The sequence below is a fragment of the Dama dama genome, chromosome 27 (genome assembly GCF_033118175.1).
Source record: "Dama dama isolate Ldn47 chromosome 27, ASM3311817v1, whole genome shotgun sequence".
In the NCBI taxonomy this organism is placed as follows: Eukaryota; Metazoa; Chordata; class Mammalia; order Artiodactyla; family Cervidae; genus Dama; species Dama dama.
In genome coordinates this window covers 57,315,946-57,333,348 of record NC_083707.1, presented here as the reverse complement: position 1 = coordinate 57,333,348, position 17,403 = coordinate 57,315,946, and the positions used below count along the sequence as shown (strand labels likewise).

General features: G+C 50.4%; 1 protein-coding gene across 9 annotated transcripts in view; it reads right to left on the bottom strand.

Annotated features, from left to right (window-relative positions):
• The window catches only part of NEDD4L (NEDD4 like E3 ubiquitin protein ligase), a 365,586-nt gene that overhangs the window by 12,163 nt on the left and 336,020 nt on the right, over window positions 1–17,403 (bottom strand). For 8 of the 9 annotated variants that reach the window (XM_061131038.1, XM_061131046.1, XM_061131041.1 and 5 more), the window contains 5 exons: window positions 16,952–17,022; window positions 15,378–15,473; window positions 4,959–5,032; window positions 2,779–2,839; window positions 1,096–1,155 (listed from right to left, as the gene is read on the bottom strand). In XM_061131038.1, coding sequence (XP_060987021.1) covers window positions 1,096–1,155; window positions 2,779–2,839; window positions 4,959–5,032; window positions 15,378–15,473; window positions 16,952–17,022 — 362 coding nt within the window. Of the gene's footprint in view, window positions 1–1,095; window positions 1,156–2,778; window positions 2,840–4,958; window positions 5,033–11,686; window positions 11,890–15,377; window positions 15,474–16,951; window positions 17,023–17,403 lie in introns of those variants that run through there. The other variant, XM_061131047.1, reaches the window with a different exon arrangement.

The window sequence follows — 17,403 nt, the reverse complement described above, 5'->3', positions numbered from 1 at the left end:
GGGAACACGTGTGCCACACCCTGCCTGCCGCCTCGGGTCAGAGACAAGAGAGGTAACGAGGGGACCCGATTCCAGGGCCTGGATGGACCACCGCGTCTCATACTGGAAATGAAAAGTCCAAACGGATCGCCCTCCTGGCCACTCTGATCTCAGCTCAGTGCTCACGGGTTTCTTTTGGCTCGGTTTACATATGCCCGTGACACTGGCTGTCTGCCCTTCTGAGAAGTTACCTGTCTCAATATTTCAAAATACGTCTCCACCCACAGCAGAATTTGTGCTTTATGACAGCAAGAACGTGTCTTCCCCAGACGGATCCACCAGCTCAGGGCATCACCTCACCTCCCGGTGAGCAGACTGGTCCTTCATCTTTCTAGGATGTCATCTACCTGGACATTTTCACTTGAAGGTGGAAGAACAGAAAGCCAGTCTCCAGGAGCCGCTTCACTGGACAAGCGGCCTGAGTCCTGTCAGCAGCCTCTGTACAGACGCAGCCTGCCTCGTCTTGCTTCCCTCGACACAACGGTGAAGAGGCCCCCTGCCCTGCAGATGCCGCACTCTCGTCCACATCAACACCAAGAGGCTGGCCCAGGCCGGCACGGAGCCACCTCCTGCTCCCGCCTCGTTGCTTCTGCTGTGCTTCCTCACTCAACGCGACCCCTTCACCTTCACTGTGACTGCTGCTCTAGGAGCTCCCCCAGATGCTCCCGCTCACCTCCGGGCCGAGTCCCCCTCGGCTCTCACGGTGGGTGTGCAGAAAACCCGGGGAGCAGGGTGGTGCCCCCCTCACCTGGCTGCTGCCGCCCCAGCTCTACTGGAAGCAGCAGCAGCTTCCCCGCCAAGCCAGGCCCGGTGGTGAGCCGGCTCAGCACGCAGGCCTCTCTCTGCCGCACCCCAGACCTGCCCTCTCCCAGGAAGGAGCGCACAGGTGACGGCCTCTGCTGTTCCCTGCTCCCCAGTCGGCACACAAGCTCCCGGGACACCTGTGGCAGAACTGACCTAGGCTTACTCACTAGGACATTGTGGATGAGAGAATATTACAGTTTCAGCAGTGAAGCAACGTAAATAAAATCTCCTTTATGTAAAATGTTTACAAACCTCTAGTTCATTTTCATCAAAGATTTTAATCAAATCAATAGGGAGCAGTTCTGTGAATCCCTGAAAGAAAAAAAAAAAAAATCACTCTCAATATCTTTTTCTCTGAAAGAGACAAATTTTATAGGGCCAACCAGCTTTGTGTGGTTAGCTAGGAAAAAATACATTGTTCCCTGATAATTTATAGCTATCAGTGACAGTATTCAGTAATTTTAGTTCCAATAAAAACAGCATAATCACAGTATAAAAGATTTAAAGAGTGGCAGACTCCAGAAGATTCAGGTACTTGAGTAATTCCTGAAACACTGAAAATATGAGTTGCTGCAAGTAGGCGGCAGATTCCAAAAGCCACTTATGACACACCGCCGGGAGTGAGGGTGCCCTCAGACACACAGGCCAGAGGCGTGCAAGCAGACCGTTCACAAACAAGGTGCCGAAGGCAGAGATGAGACGCCAGAGGTGGCCTGTGATCAGCAGAGAGGAGACAGGGAGCACAGAGCAACAGCCAGTTCCCAGCTTAGCTGGTCAGTTATCACCGACTGGTGGCTCAGACGGAAACAATCCACCCGCAGTGCAGGAAATGTGGGTTTACCCCCTGGAGAAGGGAATGGCCACCCACTCCAGTGTTCTTGCCTGGAGCATCCCACGGACAGAGGAACCTGGTGGGTTACAGTCCATGGGGGGTTGCAGAGTCAGACACGACTCAGTGACTGGCACTTTCACTAACCACTGCACTGACCCAGGATGGATGTTCCGCATCACTGGCCCTTCATGTAGTCACTTTCTGCAAGTGAGATCACCTGGAGTGAGGCCACCTGGGTTTCGTGTGTAAATAAGGTGTGAAACCTGCTGTTATCAAGTGTGTCCAATTCATACATTGCACCCAAAGTCCCGGAATTTTTCCGAGTGTCCTGCCTGGGCTGGTGCTTTATTCACCATGAGCAGGTAACTGGGTGAGGGGTGAACTTAAGAGCATCACTCAACAAGAACCCAGCATTGGTTCAATGAGAACGGAAGCCTGGAGTGGACACCTGGGGTTCATTCTCTTTAACTACAGCCAGTTATTAGGACTTAAAAAGAAACTGCACTTTGGGTCACAGTGCGCCATTTTATAAAAAATGATGAACCCCTATTCTCTGACGGGCCTCTCTCCTCAGGGGCCTGGTGGCGGCATTGACGTTAACTACCCGGGTCTGAGAAGTAACCGCTTCACGCTTTAATAGGGTGAGGAATTGTTCAGCCAGCCACGAAGAAAGGGCAGGGGGTTAAAAAAAAAATGTTCGGCTGATGAAGGGGAAGGCATGGCTAATGGGGAGGGATGGTATGAATGGAACCTGCGGTCACCACAGCAAAGCACTGAGATGCTCCCAGCCTTCCCTGGGTACCACTGAAAACTGCAGGGCGATGGGTCTAGCCTCTGGGGGGAGCCGGCCCTTCTGGATCAAGTCTGTAAAGATTTCCCTTTAAAAACAGTCACGGCGAATTAACAACTAAGAGCAGCAAAGCCAGAAAACCCTGAACCAACGCCAACAAACGGAGGGCGGCAGGGCCGCACGGACACTCCTGTCCTGGGGCTGCAGGCAGTGGGAGGGGGTCCCCACACCTGCGCCCAGGTCGGGGGCGGTCCTCTCCCAACCTGAGGGCAACCTGAGGGCGCAGGCCCGGCTCCCATTGAGCCTGACTCACCTCCAGGAAGGCGTTCATCTGCTTCTGGACCCTGTTCACGAACCTCCACTGGATGACTAGGCTGCGGGAAGAAACGGACAGCAGTTAACCACCTCCTGCTTTCACTCCTTCCTTCAACACTGCAGCAGTTCTTGGGCAGGGGAGGAGCCGGGTCCAAAGCGGGCCAAGGAAAGAGGGGCCGCTGGGGCTGAGTCCTGGATGCTTTCGAGAACAGGGGCACACGTGGAGCCTCGAATCTCATTGGGGATTTAAAAAAAAAAGACACTGGTTTCTTCCCCCTCCCCGCCACCAAGCCTCACTTTACCAAAGCTGCTTTATAAATGTGACTGTCCAGAAAAAAGGGAAAATGGGCCTTGAATACAAACATACCTGGGCATAATGAACATGTACACACAAACCCAAAGATGTATATACCCACACTTACATACAACCATGTACATATTTTTAAGGGGAATACCCAGCACGACATATGTGAGCATTTGATATTTCGTTCTAGAATCCAATGTGCTGGTTTTCAACGAAGACATACAATCTATCAGCATTTTACCACTAACATTATTACTTTAATGCCAACATTTGGAGGACTGGTGGTAATAAACTTCTGTGAGTCACAGAAATCCACTGAAACCATGTTCCCTGTGACAACGTTCAGTGTATAGCAGCATTTACTACCAGGTGAATCCGCTCTGGAGTCCACCTAAGGCATTCTGTCGTGAAATAGCACAGGGACCTTGTCACCAAGGGCTCTCACTTACGAGGGGGCGCCATGGCAACGGCACCCGGGGACCAGCCTGCCACCCGCCCACTGCTCAGCATTTTGGGGCTCCCTGGCTGTGCTGCAATCACCAGCCCAACAGCCTCCTACTGCGCCGGGGGGGGGGGGGCGGGGGGGGCAGGGAGGAGCTGGGAGTTCAATCGGACTTCTGGTGGGGAAGCCAGTGGAGACGCTGCCTGAGGCCCTGCCCCCAACCCCCAACCTGAAACCTCAAAGAAGTAACTGCAAAGAAAGATGCGGTACATGCATCACAAGGTCCAAACCCTCTGACTTCTGACCCTAGTCGCCCTGGGGTGGAGGGCTGTTAAAAATCAATTCCAAGTCTGTGCTTTCTGAATGAAGACAATGGTGTCTGCTAGGACGCCATCTACTTGCTGAGACTGTTCAAGTTCAGCACAAGTGCCAATTAACGTGAACAGGCAAGAACTGTCGTATCTTACTTTTAGTCTTTGACTAAGAGTAGCAAGTTTTCGAACTTGCAAGTGGAGAAGTCTGTCCTTCGTCAGGGTCTGTAGGGACTCGACACTCTCCAACTCCTCCTAATTAGAAAAGACAATAGGCTTTTCTTTGCGGATGCTAGGGAAGGATGCTGAGATCCTCGGCCAGTTCTCTCAGGCCCTGTGACCCATTATAATGAGAGAGGAGGCAACCTGGCTTGTTGAGGTGATGTTCTGAATGCAAACAGGGAGCTCAGGCCGTGGCTGTTAACTCACTAGATGAGCAGAAACTAAGACCCTGGGAGCCAACCACCGTCATGCTGACCTCCCCCTGTGCCCAAGGTTAGCGAGGCAGCCTGGCGATCCTTGGGGGATACCAGGACTGTGTGCGTGAAGCATATGTATACACCAGAGAGGAAAACGTAAGCTGCCCCACAGAGAAAGAACTTCTGCCCAGTACTGATGTACTTCCAAAGGACTCAACAGTTTGTTCCACCGATGGAGGCTGAAGAGGCTGAGTAAAGAAAATCACACACATCAGGAACGGTGTTTCAGCATCTGCTCAATTCTCCCTATCCATTTTAAACTCCTTTCCTACACTTTCATTGTGGAAAAGAAGTCAGGAGAGAGATGCAATATCTTCTCTTTGGTTGTTGCTAATTTTACCCCAACTGGCCATGGACACTGTGTTCCATCGCCATGATTCTCAGTGTTAGACGGGATGCCCACTGGCTCCCAGAGTATCTGCCGCGTTACTCAACAAGGACCCTCGTCTCCTCCCATTGCTCCTCCGTCTGGCAGCTCCAAGGAGTCATGACACAAGCCACACTTTCCAGTCCACGAGCCCAAGCCAGAAAGGAACCCGGGCTGTTAGAAGGATGTCCACGACATGCACAAGGTGCTCTGGCAAGGGCCGTCCACCAAACGTGCTGCTCGATTTAATGAAGACAGGGCCGGATGGTACGTACTCTATGTACTCTCTCTTGTTCTCATTCGTCACCATTATTTCTGACCCGTTGGGCTTCAGATCCACTTGATATGTCTGTAATTACAAAGATAAAACAACGATCACCATCACAAAGCTATTTTGCGTATCACCACTGAGTAATAACGTCTCACTATAAAAAGAACATAAGTAAAATTTATTCACAACTCTTTCCCAGAAGATGGGCTCTGTGTCCAAGGGGATATCGAATGAAGCCTTTAAATTGTTAAGATGTTACACACTTAAAGATGTTATCATCGAAGGCAAATGATTTTATGGTTATTTATGAGTTTTAATTATCCTTCATACATTAGCAACAGTGGAGAACAACACTTTTTTCCATCGGCTGTTGACTTATCAAGAAATTTAATTATGTTTCACAGAAAAGACAGGGTACATCCATCAAGACTGCAGAGATCCAAATTTGTCGCTGAAAATTAGATTTTATAGCCATAAAAAAAAAAAAGAAAAGTGGAATTTCTTTCAAAGGGGCAAAACACAGGGACTTAAAAGAGATGCTGAGGAATGGATCCGCCTGCCCCTGGAGAACCCCTGCCTTTTCTGTGCATCAGACACCACCTCGGGCTTCCCCAGTGGCTCAGTGATTAAAGAATCTGCCTGCAGTTAGACACAGGTTTGATCCCTGGGTCGGGAAGACCCCTGGAGGAGGGCTTGGCAACCCACTCCAGTGTTCTTGCCTGGAGAATCCCATGGATGGAGGCACCTGGTGGGCTACAGTCCATGGGGTCACAAAGGGTCGGACACGCCTGAAGGGACTTAGCAGGCACACAACACCACCTCCCGGCTCCCTGGCCCAGAATGTGCCTGCCTCGGTCAGAGCCACCCAGGAGCGTGAGGAGTAAAGATGCTGAACCCAAGGCAGAGTCTTCTCCTCCTCTGCCAGCCCTGGCTTAACATCTGAGTGGACAAAGCATTAAGGAGCAGAAGGGAAGGAAGAGTCTACTGATCTAACAGGAAAGTGTTTACTCTCATGGAAATTCTGGGGAAATAAAGAGGAAAAAAATTACCACCCACAGCTCCCCTATTCACAGATAACCACATTCGTATTCTGCTGGGAGTCCTTGCTGTCTTTTCCCCACATGCGTCCGGCTATGTCCAGGAGGAAGCCAAGCCCGAGGGAGCGGGTTCTCCAGAGTAAACATCCAGGTCACATTCCTCACAAGGGATACAGATTCACACCTGAAGAGCCCTGCTCTGTCACAGGTCCACTTTCAGCGACCCCGCCCCAGCTCTAACACTCTGACCACCAGATGAAGAGCCCACTCACTGGAAAAGACCCTGAGGCTGGGAAAGACTGAAGCCAGCAGAAGGGGGCGGCAGAGGATGAGATGGTTAGACAGCATCATCGACTCCATGGACATGAGTTTGAGCAAACTTGGGACTGCCTGCTGCAGTCCATGGGTCACAGGGGTCACAAAGAATCACAGACCCCTTAGCAACTGAACGGTACAATAGAGTACCCTACCCCGCCACACACACCCAGGATCAGACTGGACGTCTCTGGCCTGCCTACCAGAACCTCTTCCTCTCTAAGCATTTCCTCTGATGGTGTGCTTGACTGTTGTTTTTTTTCACGTGGAGGCAGCTTTTTCAATCTAAGCCTATGAATCCTTGGTCTTGGCCCCTCCCGTTTTCTTCTTCGTCCTTTTCTTCATTATCTGGGAAGGGACCCAGCTTCCCTCCCACATGACTGAACCCCACCTTCTACAACGTCAATACGATGCTTTCCTGTCCCCAGTATGGACTCAACTGCTACTGTATTTTTATATTTCTTCAAATCCTTTCTTCCCACCGGGCTCCCTTCCACGGCTATCTTCCAGCCTGTCCAGTCGCCCCCCTCTCCCCCCGCAGCAGGGATCTGCTCTTGTCCTGTGTAGGTCCCAGCACTTCTTGAGGATATTGAACAGTTCCGCTTAGGAAGTGGGATGGCAACAGGCATCAAGATTCTAAGGTCCAAGTCCCTTCTTATAGCTACTTCTCTTTTAGGATTTATACCAACGGTAAGCTATTGGTACAAAATGTGTATTTCAGGATTACAGTCCTCGTACTGTTTATATGGTGAGATGCTGACATAGCCTAGATGCTGACCACTAGGCCGTGGCGAAAAATGTTTGGTCTATGGGGCTTCCTTGGTGGCTCAGTGGTAAAGAATTTGCCTGCCAGTGCAGGAGACACGGGTTCAATCCTGATCTGGTGAGACCCCACATGTGGTGGAGCGACCAAGTCTGTAACTATCGAGCCTGCACTCCGGAGCCCACGCGCCCAGCGAGAGAGGCCACCGCGGTGAGCAGCCAGACACCAGACGAAGAGGCGCTCTCCGCTCACCACGCAGAGAAGAGCTCCCGCAGAGCAACACATGCCCTGCGCAGCCATGAATAGATAAACAGAAATTATTAAAAAAAGATGTTTGGTCTATGGAATGAAACCCGGCGTAAACTATGGTATTTACTGACATGGACAGCCATCTAGGATTTATTAAGGTAAAACTGTGCACACTCTACAATTCCACTCCTGTAATTAATAAATAAAAATAAAAAAAAAACCTTGTGTATGTTTACCGAGAATAATTCTGCAAGACACAAACCAAAATTTAATGGTGATTTTTCTCTAAGTGGTAGGAACGAAGGGTGATTTTAATATGTGTTTACTGTACTGACTTTATTACAAAGATCAATATTTTATTATTATATTTTGTAATCAGATATATAATATTAGTTTTGAAAGTTGGGAAAAAAAAAAAAAAGAACAGACTGTACTATCTGTGCTAGGGAAGGAACTGCTGGCCAGGGCAACTCTGGGTCACATGGCTGATCCAGGAGGCAGTGATGGGGGTTTGGGGGCTCAGGCCCTTCTCTGGAGAAGGGTAAGTCCTCCCAGGGCCTCAGCTGCACCCCGTCCTGGCCTCACACACCCCTGTGGGCAGGAACAGCTGTTATTCACACTCCATGAAAAACTCACATCCTTTGAGTCAGTGATGCTATCCAACCATCATCTACTGCCCCTTCTCCTTTTGCCCTCAATCTGTCCTTGCACCGGGGTCTTTAAAAATTCCACTTTTTAAAAACAGCTGTTGTCTTGTGTCTGAACTCCTTCCTGAAGGACCCAACACTGACAAACTAACACAGTGCCTGGCGCACGGGAGGGGGTCAACAAGTGCTTTTGGAAGAAAACTGTTCTTCTTGAAGTCTCCTGGCCCAATTACCAACTCTTCTCTCGCCTTTGTGAAGCAAGACCGCGAAGACCAGCAGGCCCTCTGTGATGCAACTCTCATATAACTGGACCCCACTTCTTTGCTAAGTAACAACTTGGTATTCACACAGGTCTCCCTGATCTTCTGGCAAACACTTTAGGACAAAGGTCTGAGAAGTCTGCAGAGACACTGGGTCAAATAGGGCGTGCTGGACCTGGTCAGAGGAAGGTCTGGCTGCTTCTCCTTCTGCTCCTGGGTGCTGCTGTCCCCGTCCTCCCCAGCCTCCCCCGGCAATCAGCGCCTCTCCCACCCTCATGCTCCCCGAAGCTGCCCCCTGCTGCTTTCCATGACCTGTCTTGGAGGAGCTGCCTCCTCCCTGGGTTTGTGGTCTGGCCTCTCCCCTCTCCCCACCTGAATCCAGTGTCTGTCTTTCCCCTACTTGCTCTCCCCCACCCAGTGCTTCTCAGCCTTTCTCCCCATCAGCACCCCCCAGGAGCCTTTTTAGATGCCACCCCCCCACCAACTGCCCCTTTCCTCTCATGCAATCTTACCAAAGACGCCTATGGGACCAGTGGTTTGTTCTGTGGCCGCGTGGAGGACCACAAGCCATTGTGATGGCTGAGACCTCTTGTCCTCTAAGAACAGGTTTTTACCCTCAAAGGGGCACTGTCACCCCAGCTGAAAACGTGTGCCTTCACGCAGCTCAGCCAGGCCCCAAAGAGTTTTCCTGCGTGGCTGCTGCCCAGTCTCTGCCCCGCCCTGCTGCCCGGCTTCTCACAGGTCCACGTGGCGGGTGCCTCTCAACCAAATCAGGTGCTGCTTTGCTGACCCTGCAGTCAAGAGTTCCTGCTTGTCCCAGCTCTGAAAGCATGTCTCCTCCCGGTGGGGCACGTGTGTGTGGGGTGTACATGAATGTATGGTTTACATCTCTGGTTGGTGTATGACCATTGTTCAAATATTGAAATTTGTTCACTTGAAACATTTTTAATAGGCTCCCCTCCGCACCCTGCAGCTCCAGATTCTCACCAACCAGAAAGAAAACAAATCAGAAAAACATGGCAACAGCTGCAGTTCTATTACACAAAGTGGCAGCCATCACCAACCTTCACGGGCTGATATTTCTTAATTACAGAAGGAGAAAAAGCTTAGAGTACTGAGGGAGGCTGACTGCATGCACATCTCGCTTCTGTGGGAACTGCACTCTGCTGAAGGAATGACTTTACTTTTTTGGCACAAGGAGGTGTAGGCTCCTTTTGGATTAGAAAAACTGCAATGCACTGCAGAGCCCAAGAAACCATGAAAGAGACGAAAAGTCAACCCTCAACACGGAAGAAAATAACTGCAAATGAAGCAGCTGACACAGGATTCATCTCCAAAATACATAAGCAGCTCAGTATCAGAAAAACAAAACGGCAGCTTCGCAAAGGGCTGGAGAGGGCGACGCTTGCACAAGCCTCTTGCTGACGCCCACGTTCTGGGCTTGACCACTCTGTTCTGAGCACCGGCCTTGCAGCGGGCACTGTGAGGTGGTGAGCAACAGGAAGCTCCAGGACAGCCACCACCAGACTGAGCCTGACGGACGAGACAGCTGCTAAACACGCAACCATAGATATCAGTGGCCAGCCGCTTACTGTACCTGCCGCAGGGAGACACGAGACTCTCTAAAGGCCGGGGGTCTGGGCTCAGAGCCGGCTGAATGAACCCAGACTGGGAGTGTGTTCCCCACTGAAGGAAGGGAATGTGCAAAAGTCCTGAGGCAAGAAGGAGCTTGGTGTGTGCAAGAAGTCTCATGGGACCAGACCCAGAAAGCATGAGAGGCAGCAATGATGCAAAACGCAGCTGAGACAAATACGCTGGGCCCAGCCACGCAGGACTTCACGGGGCACATAAAGGATTAGGTCTTTGTCTTGAAAGTGACAGAACGGGAAATTTCTGTGCTTTCAGCAGAGGAATGAAATGATCATCTCACATTCTGCTAAGACCATTCTGCCACTGTAGGAGGTCAGTTCAGTTTAGTTCAGTCGCTCAGTCGTGTCAGACTCTTTGCAACCCCATGAACCGCAGCACGCCAGGCCTCCCTGTCCATCACCAACTCCCGGAGTCCACCCAAACCCATGTCCATCGAGTTGGTGATGCCATCCAACCATCTCATCCTCTGTCGTCCCCTTCTCCTCCTGCCCCCGATCTTTCCCAGCATCAGGGTCTTTTCAAATGAGTCAGCTCTTCATATCAGGTGGCCGAAGTACTGGAGTTTCAGCTTCAACATCAGTCCTTCCAATGAACACCCAGGACTGATCTCCTTTAGGATGGACTGGTTGGCTCTCCTTGCAGTCCAAGGGACTCTCAAGAGTCTTCTCCAACACCACAGTTCAAAAGCCATCAATTCTTCGGCGCTCAGCTTTATAGTCCAACTCTCACTTCCATACATGACCACTGGAAAAACCATAGCCTTGACTAGACGGACCTTTGTTGGCAAAGTGATGTCTCTGTTTTTTAATATGCTATCTAGGTTGGTCATAACTATCCTTCCAAGGTGGATATAAAAGACTAGTTAGACATCTACAAGCGGGGCGTCCCCATTTGCCTACCAACGTAGGAGACATGAGTTCGATCCCTGATTCAGGCAGATGGAAGACCCCACGTGCTGTGGAGCGCCCAGGCCTGTGTGCCACAGCTGCTGAGCCTGTGCTCTGGGGCCCGGGAACTGCAGCTACAGAGCCCGTGAGCCTCAACCACCGAAGCCCATGTGCCCTAGAACCTGTGCTCCACAGCAAGAGGAGCCATCGCGATGAGAAACCCACGCCCCACAACTAGAGGGCAGCCCTGCTCGCTGCAGCCAGAGAAAGCCCGAGCGACAGAGACTCAGCTCAGCCAGTAAACAGATAAATAGTTATATATATATATATAAAATATTTATTACTATATATTATGTGCGACCCCATGGACTATACAGTCCATGGAACTCTCCAAGCCAGAATACTGGAGTGGATAGCCTTTCCCCTCTTCAGGGGATCTTCCCAGCCCAGGGATCGCACCCAGGTCTCCCACATTGCGGGTGGATTCTCTACCAGCTGAGTCACAAGGGAAGCCATATGATACGTACATGGTGGCTTACCCGCAGGTGTTGGTGGGGGCAGACAGGGAACACAGAGAGAGCTGAGGAACAGCAGGGAGGTAAGAATGAACAGGGCCCCGTGATGGACCGAACGTGGGAGATGAGAGCTAGGTGCAGTTGCTTAACTAACTCTGTATTTTTTCCAGAATACAAAACAGATATGCTAGTTCCTTGTTAATCAGGTTTAGCTCTCTAAAAAGGAAAGGCATTTCACAAATAGAGCACCTAATCATTATCTTATGCATCTCGCGAGTCTGTTTTGATTACTGCATTACTCTACCTGATTCAATTCAAAGTCAGAAAAATCCACATTAAATGAGGAGGCTTGAGAATTGTTTTTAATGAATAATTGACATGAATTATGATGATCATCAGAATCTTTATCCAAAGTCTACTTAAAAACGCAAATATTTTCTGTTTGGTTTGTACTTGTTAGGTAGAAATAGTTACATTTAACTGTGACTGAGGAAGGTTTCTCAGGGAGTCTGCATCTCATCATGGCATCAGTGATGCCTTCTGAACTGTTATTTAAGTCAGTCATATGGAGTTCTATGGGCTTCCCTGAAGGCTCAGCAGTGAAGAATCCGCCTGTAAAGAAAGAGACGCAGGAGACGTGGGTTCGATCCCTGGGTTGGGAAGATGCCCTGGAGGAGGAAATGGCAACCTGCTCTAGAATTCTTGCCTGGAGAATCTCATGGACAGAGGAGCCTGGAGAGCTACAGTCCAAAGGGTTGCACAGAGTCAGACACGACAGAGGGACCTGACTGACTGAGCACGGATGGAGCTCTGTAAGTATAAACACATGAGACCCTTCTTTTTGCATCTGACACCCTAAGACTAATTTTAAGTCTCCTTGGCTTTTTACTTCTCCCTCCATGTGTTAAAAATGCAAAGACAACACAGTTCCAGGATGATCAGCCATGTGTTACCCTTTGAAAATTGGCAGTCAAGACCCTTAAAAAAAAGGTCCAGCTTAATAAAAAGTCACCACAATTTCAATTACATTTTGTTTTCTCACACTTGGAGCTTCCATTACTTGTAACATTAAAAAAAATGAGATCAGTATGATTCAGTCCTTTGCTCACTAAGCATGCAGTAGGCATCGCTACACGCTGGGCCCTGTAGAAACCCAGGAACCTCGAGGGCTCAGGGGAGGCAGCCGGTCAGTGGTGGCTGGAAGTCAGTGTGGGGAGCGCCACGGGGGCAGGGGAGCTGGCAAGGAGATGGTGCTGCACAGCCAGCAGAGGGCACGGGGCATCCTGGGGGACAGCGCGGTGGGCGCCCCACGCTGTGAAGGTGGAGGAAGGAGGTTTCGGGAGGGCAGGCGAAGGTGCGCCATGCTGGGGAGGCTTCGGCTCACACTGAGGGCACGGGGCAGCCAGTGGGGAAGGTGCTGAGCAGGACAGCTCCAGACCCAGGTGTGCTTTCCACACTCACCACACCCGGAGCACACGTGTGGGGGCCTCAGGGGGAGGGCTGGAGAGGGGACGACGTGGGGACCAGGGGCCAGGCCAGGGGCCTGAGCGAGGGAAGGTGTGGACGAGGGAAGCGATGAGGACACGTGGGAAGAAAGAGGGAAGAGGCCAAGGTGGAGGGGGTGGGGGCCACTGATCAGACCGAGGCAGGGGCCAGGGCTGGGAGGAGGGAGTGGCTTCAGTTCAGTTCCGGGACCTGTGGGTCTTTCTGGAGAGAGGAGGGGCTCAGGAGCCCAGGTGGAATCTGGACACGCGAGGAGGGGTGTGGACTGGAGATAAGAGATGGGGGTGGGGGTGAGCAGCGCAGAGATGGGTGGAACCCAAACTGCACGGTGACTGAGCGTTGGGGTCTGGAGGAGAAAAGCAGCAGGCAGAGGAGCATCCAGGTTGTAGGGCCGACAGAAGCAGCGGGACTTGGAAGAGCTGGAAGGGTGAAGGGGGGAGGGGTGACGGGGGAGAGGAGGGGTGACTTGCAGGGGCTCAAGGGAAGGGGGAGCAGCAGAGGAAGGAAGCAGATTAAGGGCAGGAACCCATTTACATTTAGTCCTGGGGGGGCGGCTATTGCTAATCTGGATGGGACACCTTGGGGGGGCGGGTGTGCAGAAAAGGTTTCCCGCCCCCTTCCCCACAAGCCTCTCACAAGGACGGGTGGTGTCCACTGGTCTGTGAGGATTTTTGGTCATGAAGCACAATATGCAGCAAAAAAGGGATGGGAGGGCAAACAAGATTTTTAAATGAATTCACTGATCATTCACATTTATCACAAGGTCTCTCTCAACCCTGGCGTTTGATTTTATGAGCCTCAACTGTGCCAACCAAGAAGGAGAGAAAACATAGACTCCCCGAGTCCCGCCCACTCCCAGGCTCACACGAGTGACTGCTCCTGGCTCAAGCATATGTAACAATAATCCTGGTATCTATGTGATCACCTTGTCGCTGGATAGTTTTTGCCCCCACCTCTCTGTCAGAAATTCCTTCATATCCAGCGGCATCAGCTTCTTTTTTCTAAGACTGTGAACCCAAGAGGGCAGGGACCTGATTTCCTCTCCTCACTTATAAAACTGAGCCCAGCATTGTGACTAGATAAGAGAATGTGAATGCACTTTTGGGGCAGTGGAGGACACTTCAGTAATCTCTGATGCAATAAAGAACAAAGCAACATCATTTTTCATAGACAACCTTTAAAATGGGCTCCACGATCTCATGAACTTGGTCAAGGCCATGAGATCTGGTCTGGGAGATGGAACTCTCTCTGGGCTTTTGTGAAAGGACAGGACCCAGGGCTGGATAACACCTTGAGAAGGCCCTCCCTGCCCACCTACCCGCCCCCAACCAGTGTTATCACAGGGGACAAACAAATCAGAGATAACACATCCCTACACAACTTCAGGGTGATGATGAGAATTCCAAGCAGGCAATTTTTATCTTTGAAATTAATTTTTACAGTTAACACAGCCTGAGCTATGGTTTTTTCAGTAGTGCTGTACGGATATGACAGTTGGACCATAAAGAAGGCTGAGTGCTGAAGAATTGGTGCTTTTGAACTGTAGTGTTGTAGAAGACTCTTGAGAGTCCCTTGGACTGCAAGGAGATCCAATCGGTCACTCCTAAATGAAATCAGTCCTGAATGTTCATTGGAAGGACTGATGCTGAAGCTGAAACTCCAATACTCTGGCCACCTGACGTGAAGAACTGACTCATCTGAAAAGACCCTGATGCTGGGAAAGATTGAAGGCAGGAGGAGAAGGGGATGAGAGGACAAGATGGTTGGATGGCATCACCGACTCAATGGACATAAGTTTGAGCACGCTTTGGGAGATGGTGAAGGACAGGGAGGCCTGGTGTACTGCAGTCCATGGGGCTGCAGAGAGTCAGACAAGAACTTAACTGAATCACAAGGACAGTACAGGTGCCAAGCAAGGTCAGAAAACCCTGAGCCTGCTGAGCCCTCAAAGAGAAATTTCATCACGACAAGGGAACTATCAAAGCAGAGGGAAAAAAATCAAGGTTCCCCAGACATCACCTACTCTTGGTCACATATTTACATCACTAAGTAAACACTGACACTATACCTAAATTTTAAAACCACGAAACCAACATTCACATTCAAATCTACTTTAGATGAGAAGTAGGTACTACTTCATGGCCCAGAGGCCTTAGAATTTCTCTAACTTTGCAGGAAGAGAAATTCTTTGGCTTCCCTGGTGGTTCTGACAGTAAAGCATCTGCCTGCAATGCGGGACACCTGGGTTCAATCCCGGGGTCGGGAAGATCCCCTGGAGAAGGAAATGGCAACCCACTCCAGTATTCTTGCCTGGAAAATCCCATGGACAGAGCCTGGTAGGCTACAGTCCATGGGGTCACAAAGAGTTGGACACGACTGAGCAACTTCTCTTTTGCAGGAAGAGAGGCAGCTGTAATTGGGATTAGCTTCCTGGCATGACAATAAGGTGCTGGTGATACAATGAGATGATAATGAACACCTAAAGCTCCTGGCGGTTGTTTTTAATTGTCCAGCAAAGTTGTGGTACAGCCTGTGCAGAAGCAAAGACTCTGAAAGTCAAGGGTGAGTGAGTGCGGGTGGCCACCTACAACACATACCTGCCCAAAGTTCTCTTCATCAATGCAGAACATAAGGTCCAGTTCAGTTGGGTCATTTTCTAGGATCCATTTCAAAGAGTTGTAATATTCGCTATCCTATAAAATTGACACAAAAATTAAAATATTTTTTTCAAAACACTCCTTTGACTTCTTTAAATGATTCTGTCCTCGAAGTGTAATTCCATTCAGAATCTCAAGAAATGCATTAGTTACTAACATCATGTTTGCAGCCCCACCCCACCCTACTCTCCCCTGCTGAGGTTTGTGGTTGGATTCCATCCTCTGTGAAAACGAACTGGCCCGCTCTGCAAGGCAGTCAGGAAATCACACAACTGAGCCTGTAGAGCTCAGTACACTCCCCATCTCTAAAGAGCGACAATATCAGAGGAAAGTAGGAGGGACAGAGAGAGTCCTAATTAGACACCCGTGGTTTCAAGCTGTGTCCCTTCCTGGGCTTTTATCACTCTCTGCAAGTCACTGGGAACAAAACTCAGAACACGGGCCCCAGAGCCTGGGCTCCAAGAAGGAAAAAGAATGTGGGTGCCTACTATCCCCATGGGGGATAAAAGCGATTTAGACTTGAAGAGAAGCCTCTGCACTCCCAGCTCCCTCACTGCACAGTCACAAGCATACAGCTTAGGCTAGAGGTGAGAGCTGAAGAGAAGCTTGAGATGGGCACCGTGGGTACGCAGAGCTCCGGGCCCACAGGAAAACCGCTGAGTGGCCTCGTGTGCACACTGGCCTCGGCCCTCCTGCCACACCCAGAGGCTGTGTCATGAGCCACACGCACACGGCTCACGGACCCAGCTCCACAACACCAGCAGTCAACGTGGCGGCAAGGCTGAGGGAAGGAAGATGCTTCCTGGTGGCCCCAGGGAAGCACTCCCTCTGGTTCCCACTCCCATGGAGGTGAGCGGTGGGGTCGCAGGTAAATTAAAAGAAAAACAGAAGCAAAGGATACTGGGAAAAGAGCATCGGATTTTGCTTTTACAGAAAATCCTTTCAACTTTGAAAGGGTCAGCCTAGATTAAAAATGAGCAAGTTAAATGCAACATGAAAACCCAAATCAAAAGTCAGCAATTACTGTTTACTTTTTCATTCTTCTCCTACACTGCAGCCCTTCTTCCCTGTCTAGGGTGACATCAAATATCTTTCCCTTATCTACTGTTTGGCCTGGTCCCCTGCCATTGTTTTAGGTTGGAAAACAAAGAGATGGCAGACAAACCTGTAACCTGTTCAGTATTAGTGATTTCAATGGAAAACACGGGCAATGATGAGGTTTCCAGATGACCCTTGGATTTAACTTGGTCAATCTAGTCCTGGGTAAGCAGAGATAACTGAGCTGTGGGTGTGTCTACCACAACTACTGTGACTCTAGCAAATGTGAACAATGACTTGCTTATTTAAAAAGTAATGGAGATCAGTTAACCTCTTAAACAACTAAATGTTCCCTGCTGCTCATACTGAACGAGGGTGCCTATAAAAATCGCTATGATTACCCCACGGTCTCAACTCCCTTTCTATAAAGCACAAGCGGCTTGTGATGTCCACCAGAGTAACTCGTATTTACTCACCACAGATTCCATGTCGTTCAGAGTTATCTGCTTTCCCAGCATCATTTTATAAAACGGTCGAATGAAGAAACCTAAAGTGTGGGGAAAACTGGGTTAGTTTCAAATCTTTGACGATGCTGTGCACCAGAGCACGAACTAAAAACTAACCCGCTTTCATGTGCCCCATGAGGGACCAGGAGAGACAGCGAGGCCCCTCTGTAGTCAGACACGGGCCTGGTGTGCACGGGGCTGCGGAGCGGATGGGGAAGCACCCTAACCCTAACAGGGACGGCCCGGCGGAGTGCGGAGGCCAGAAAGGCTGCTGCGAGATGACCGAGCAGCTTCAAGCAGAGGCGGGAACCTGCAGCACAAACGGGGCGTGTGCACAGGGCGAGAAAGGCACTCCCAGCGGGGGGCAAGGCGGGGGCTCGCCAGGACAGCAGCAAGGGCGCCCGCCCCCCCCCCCCCCCCCC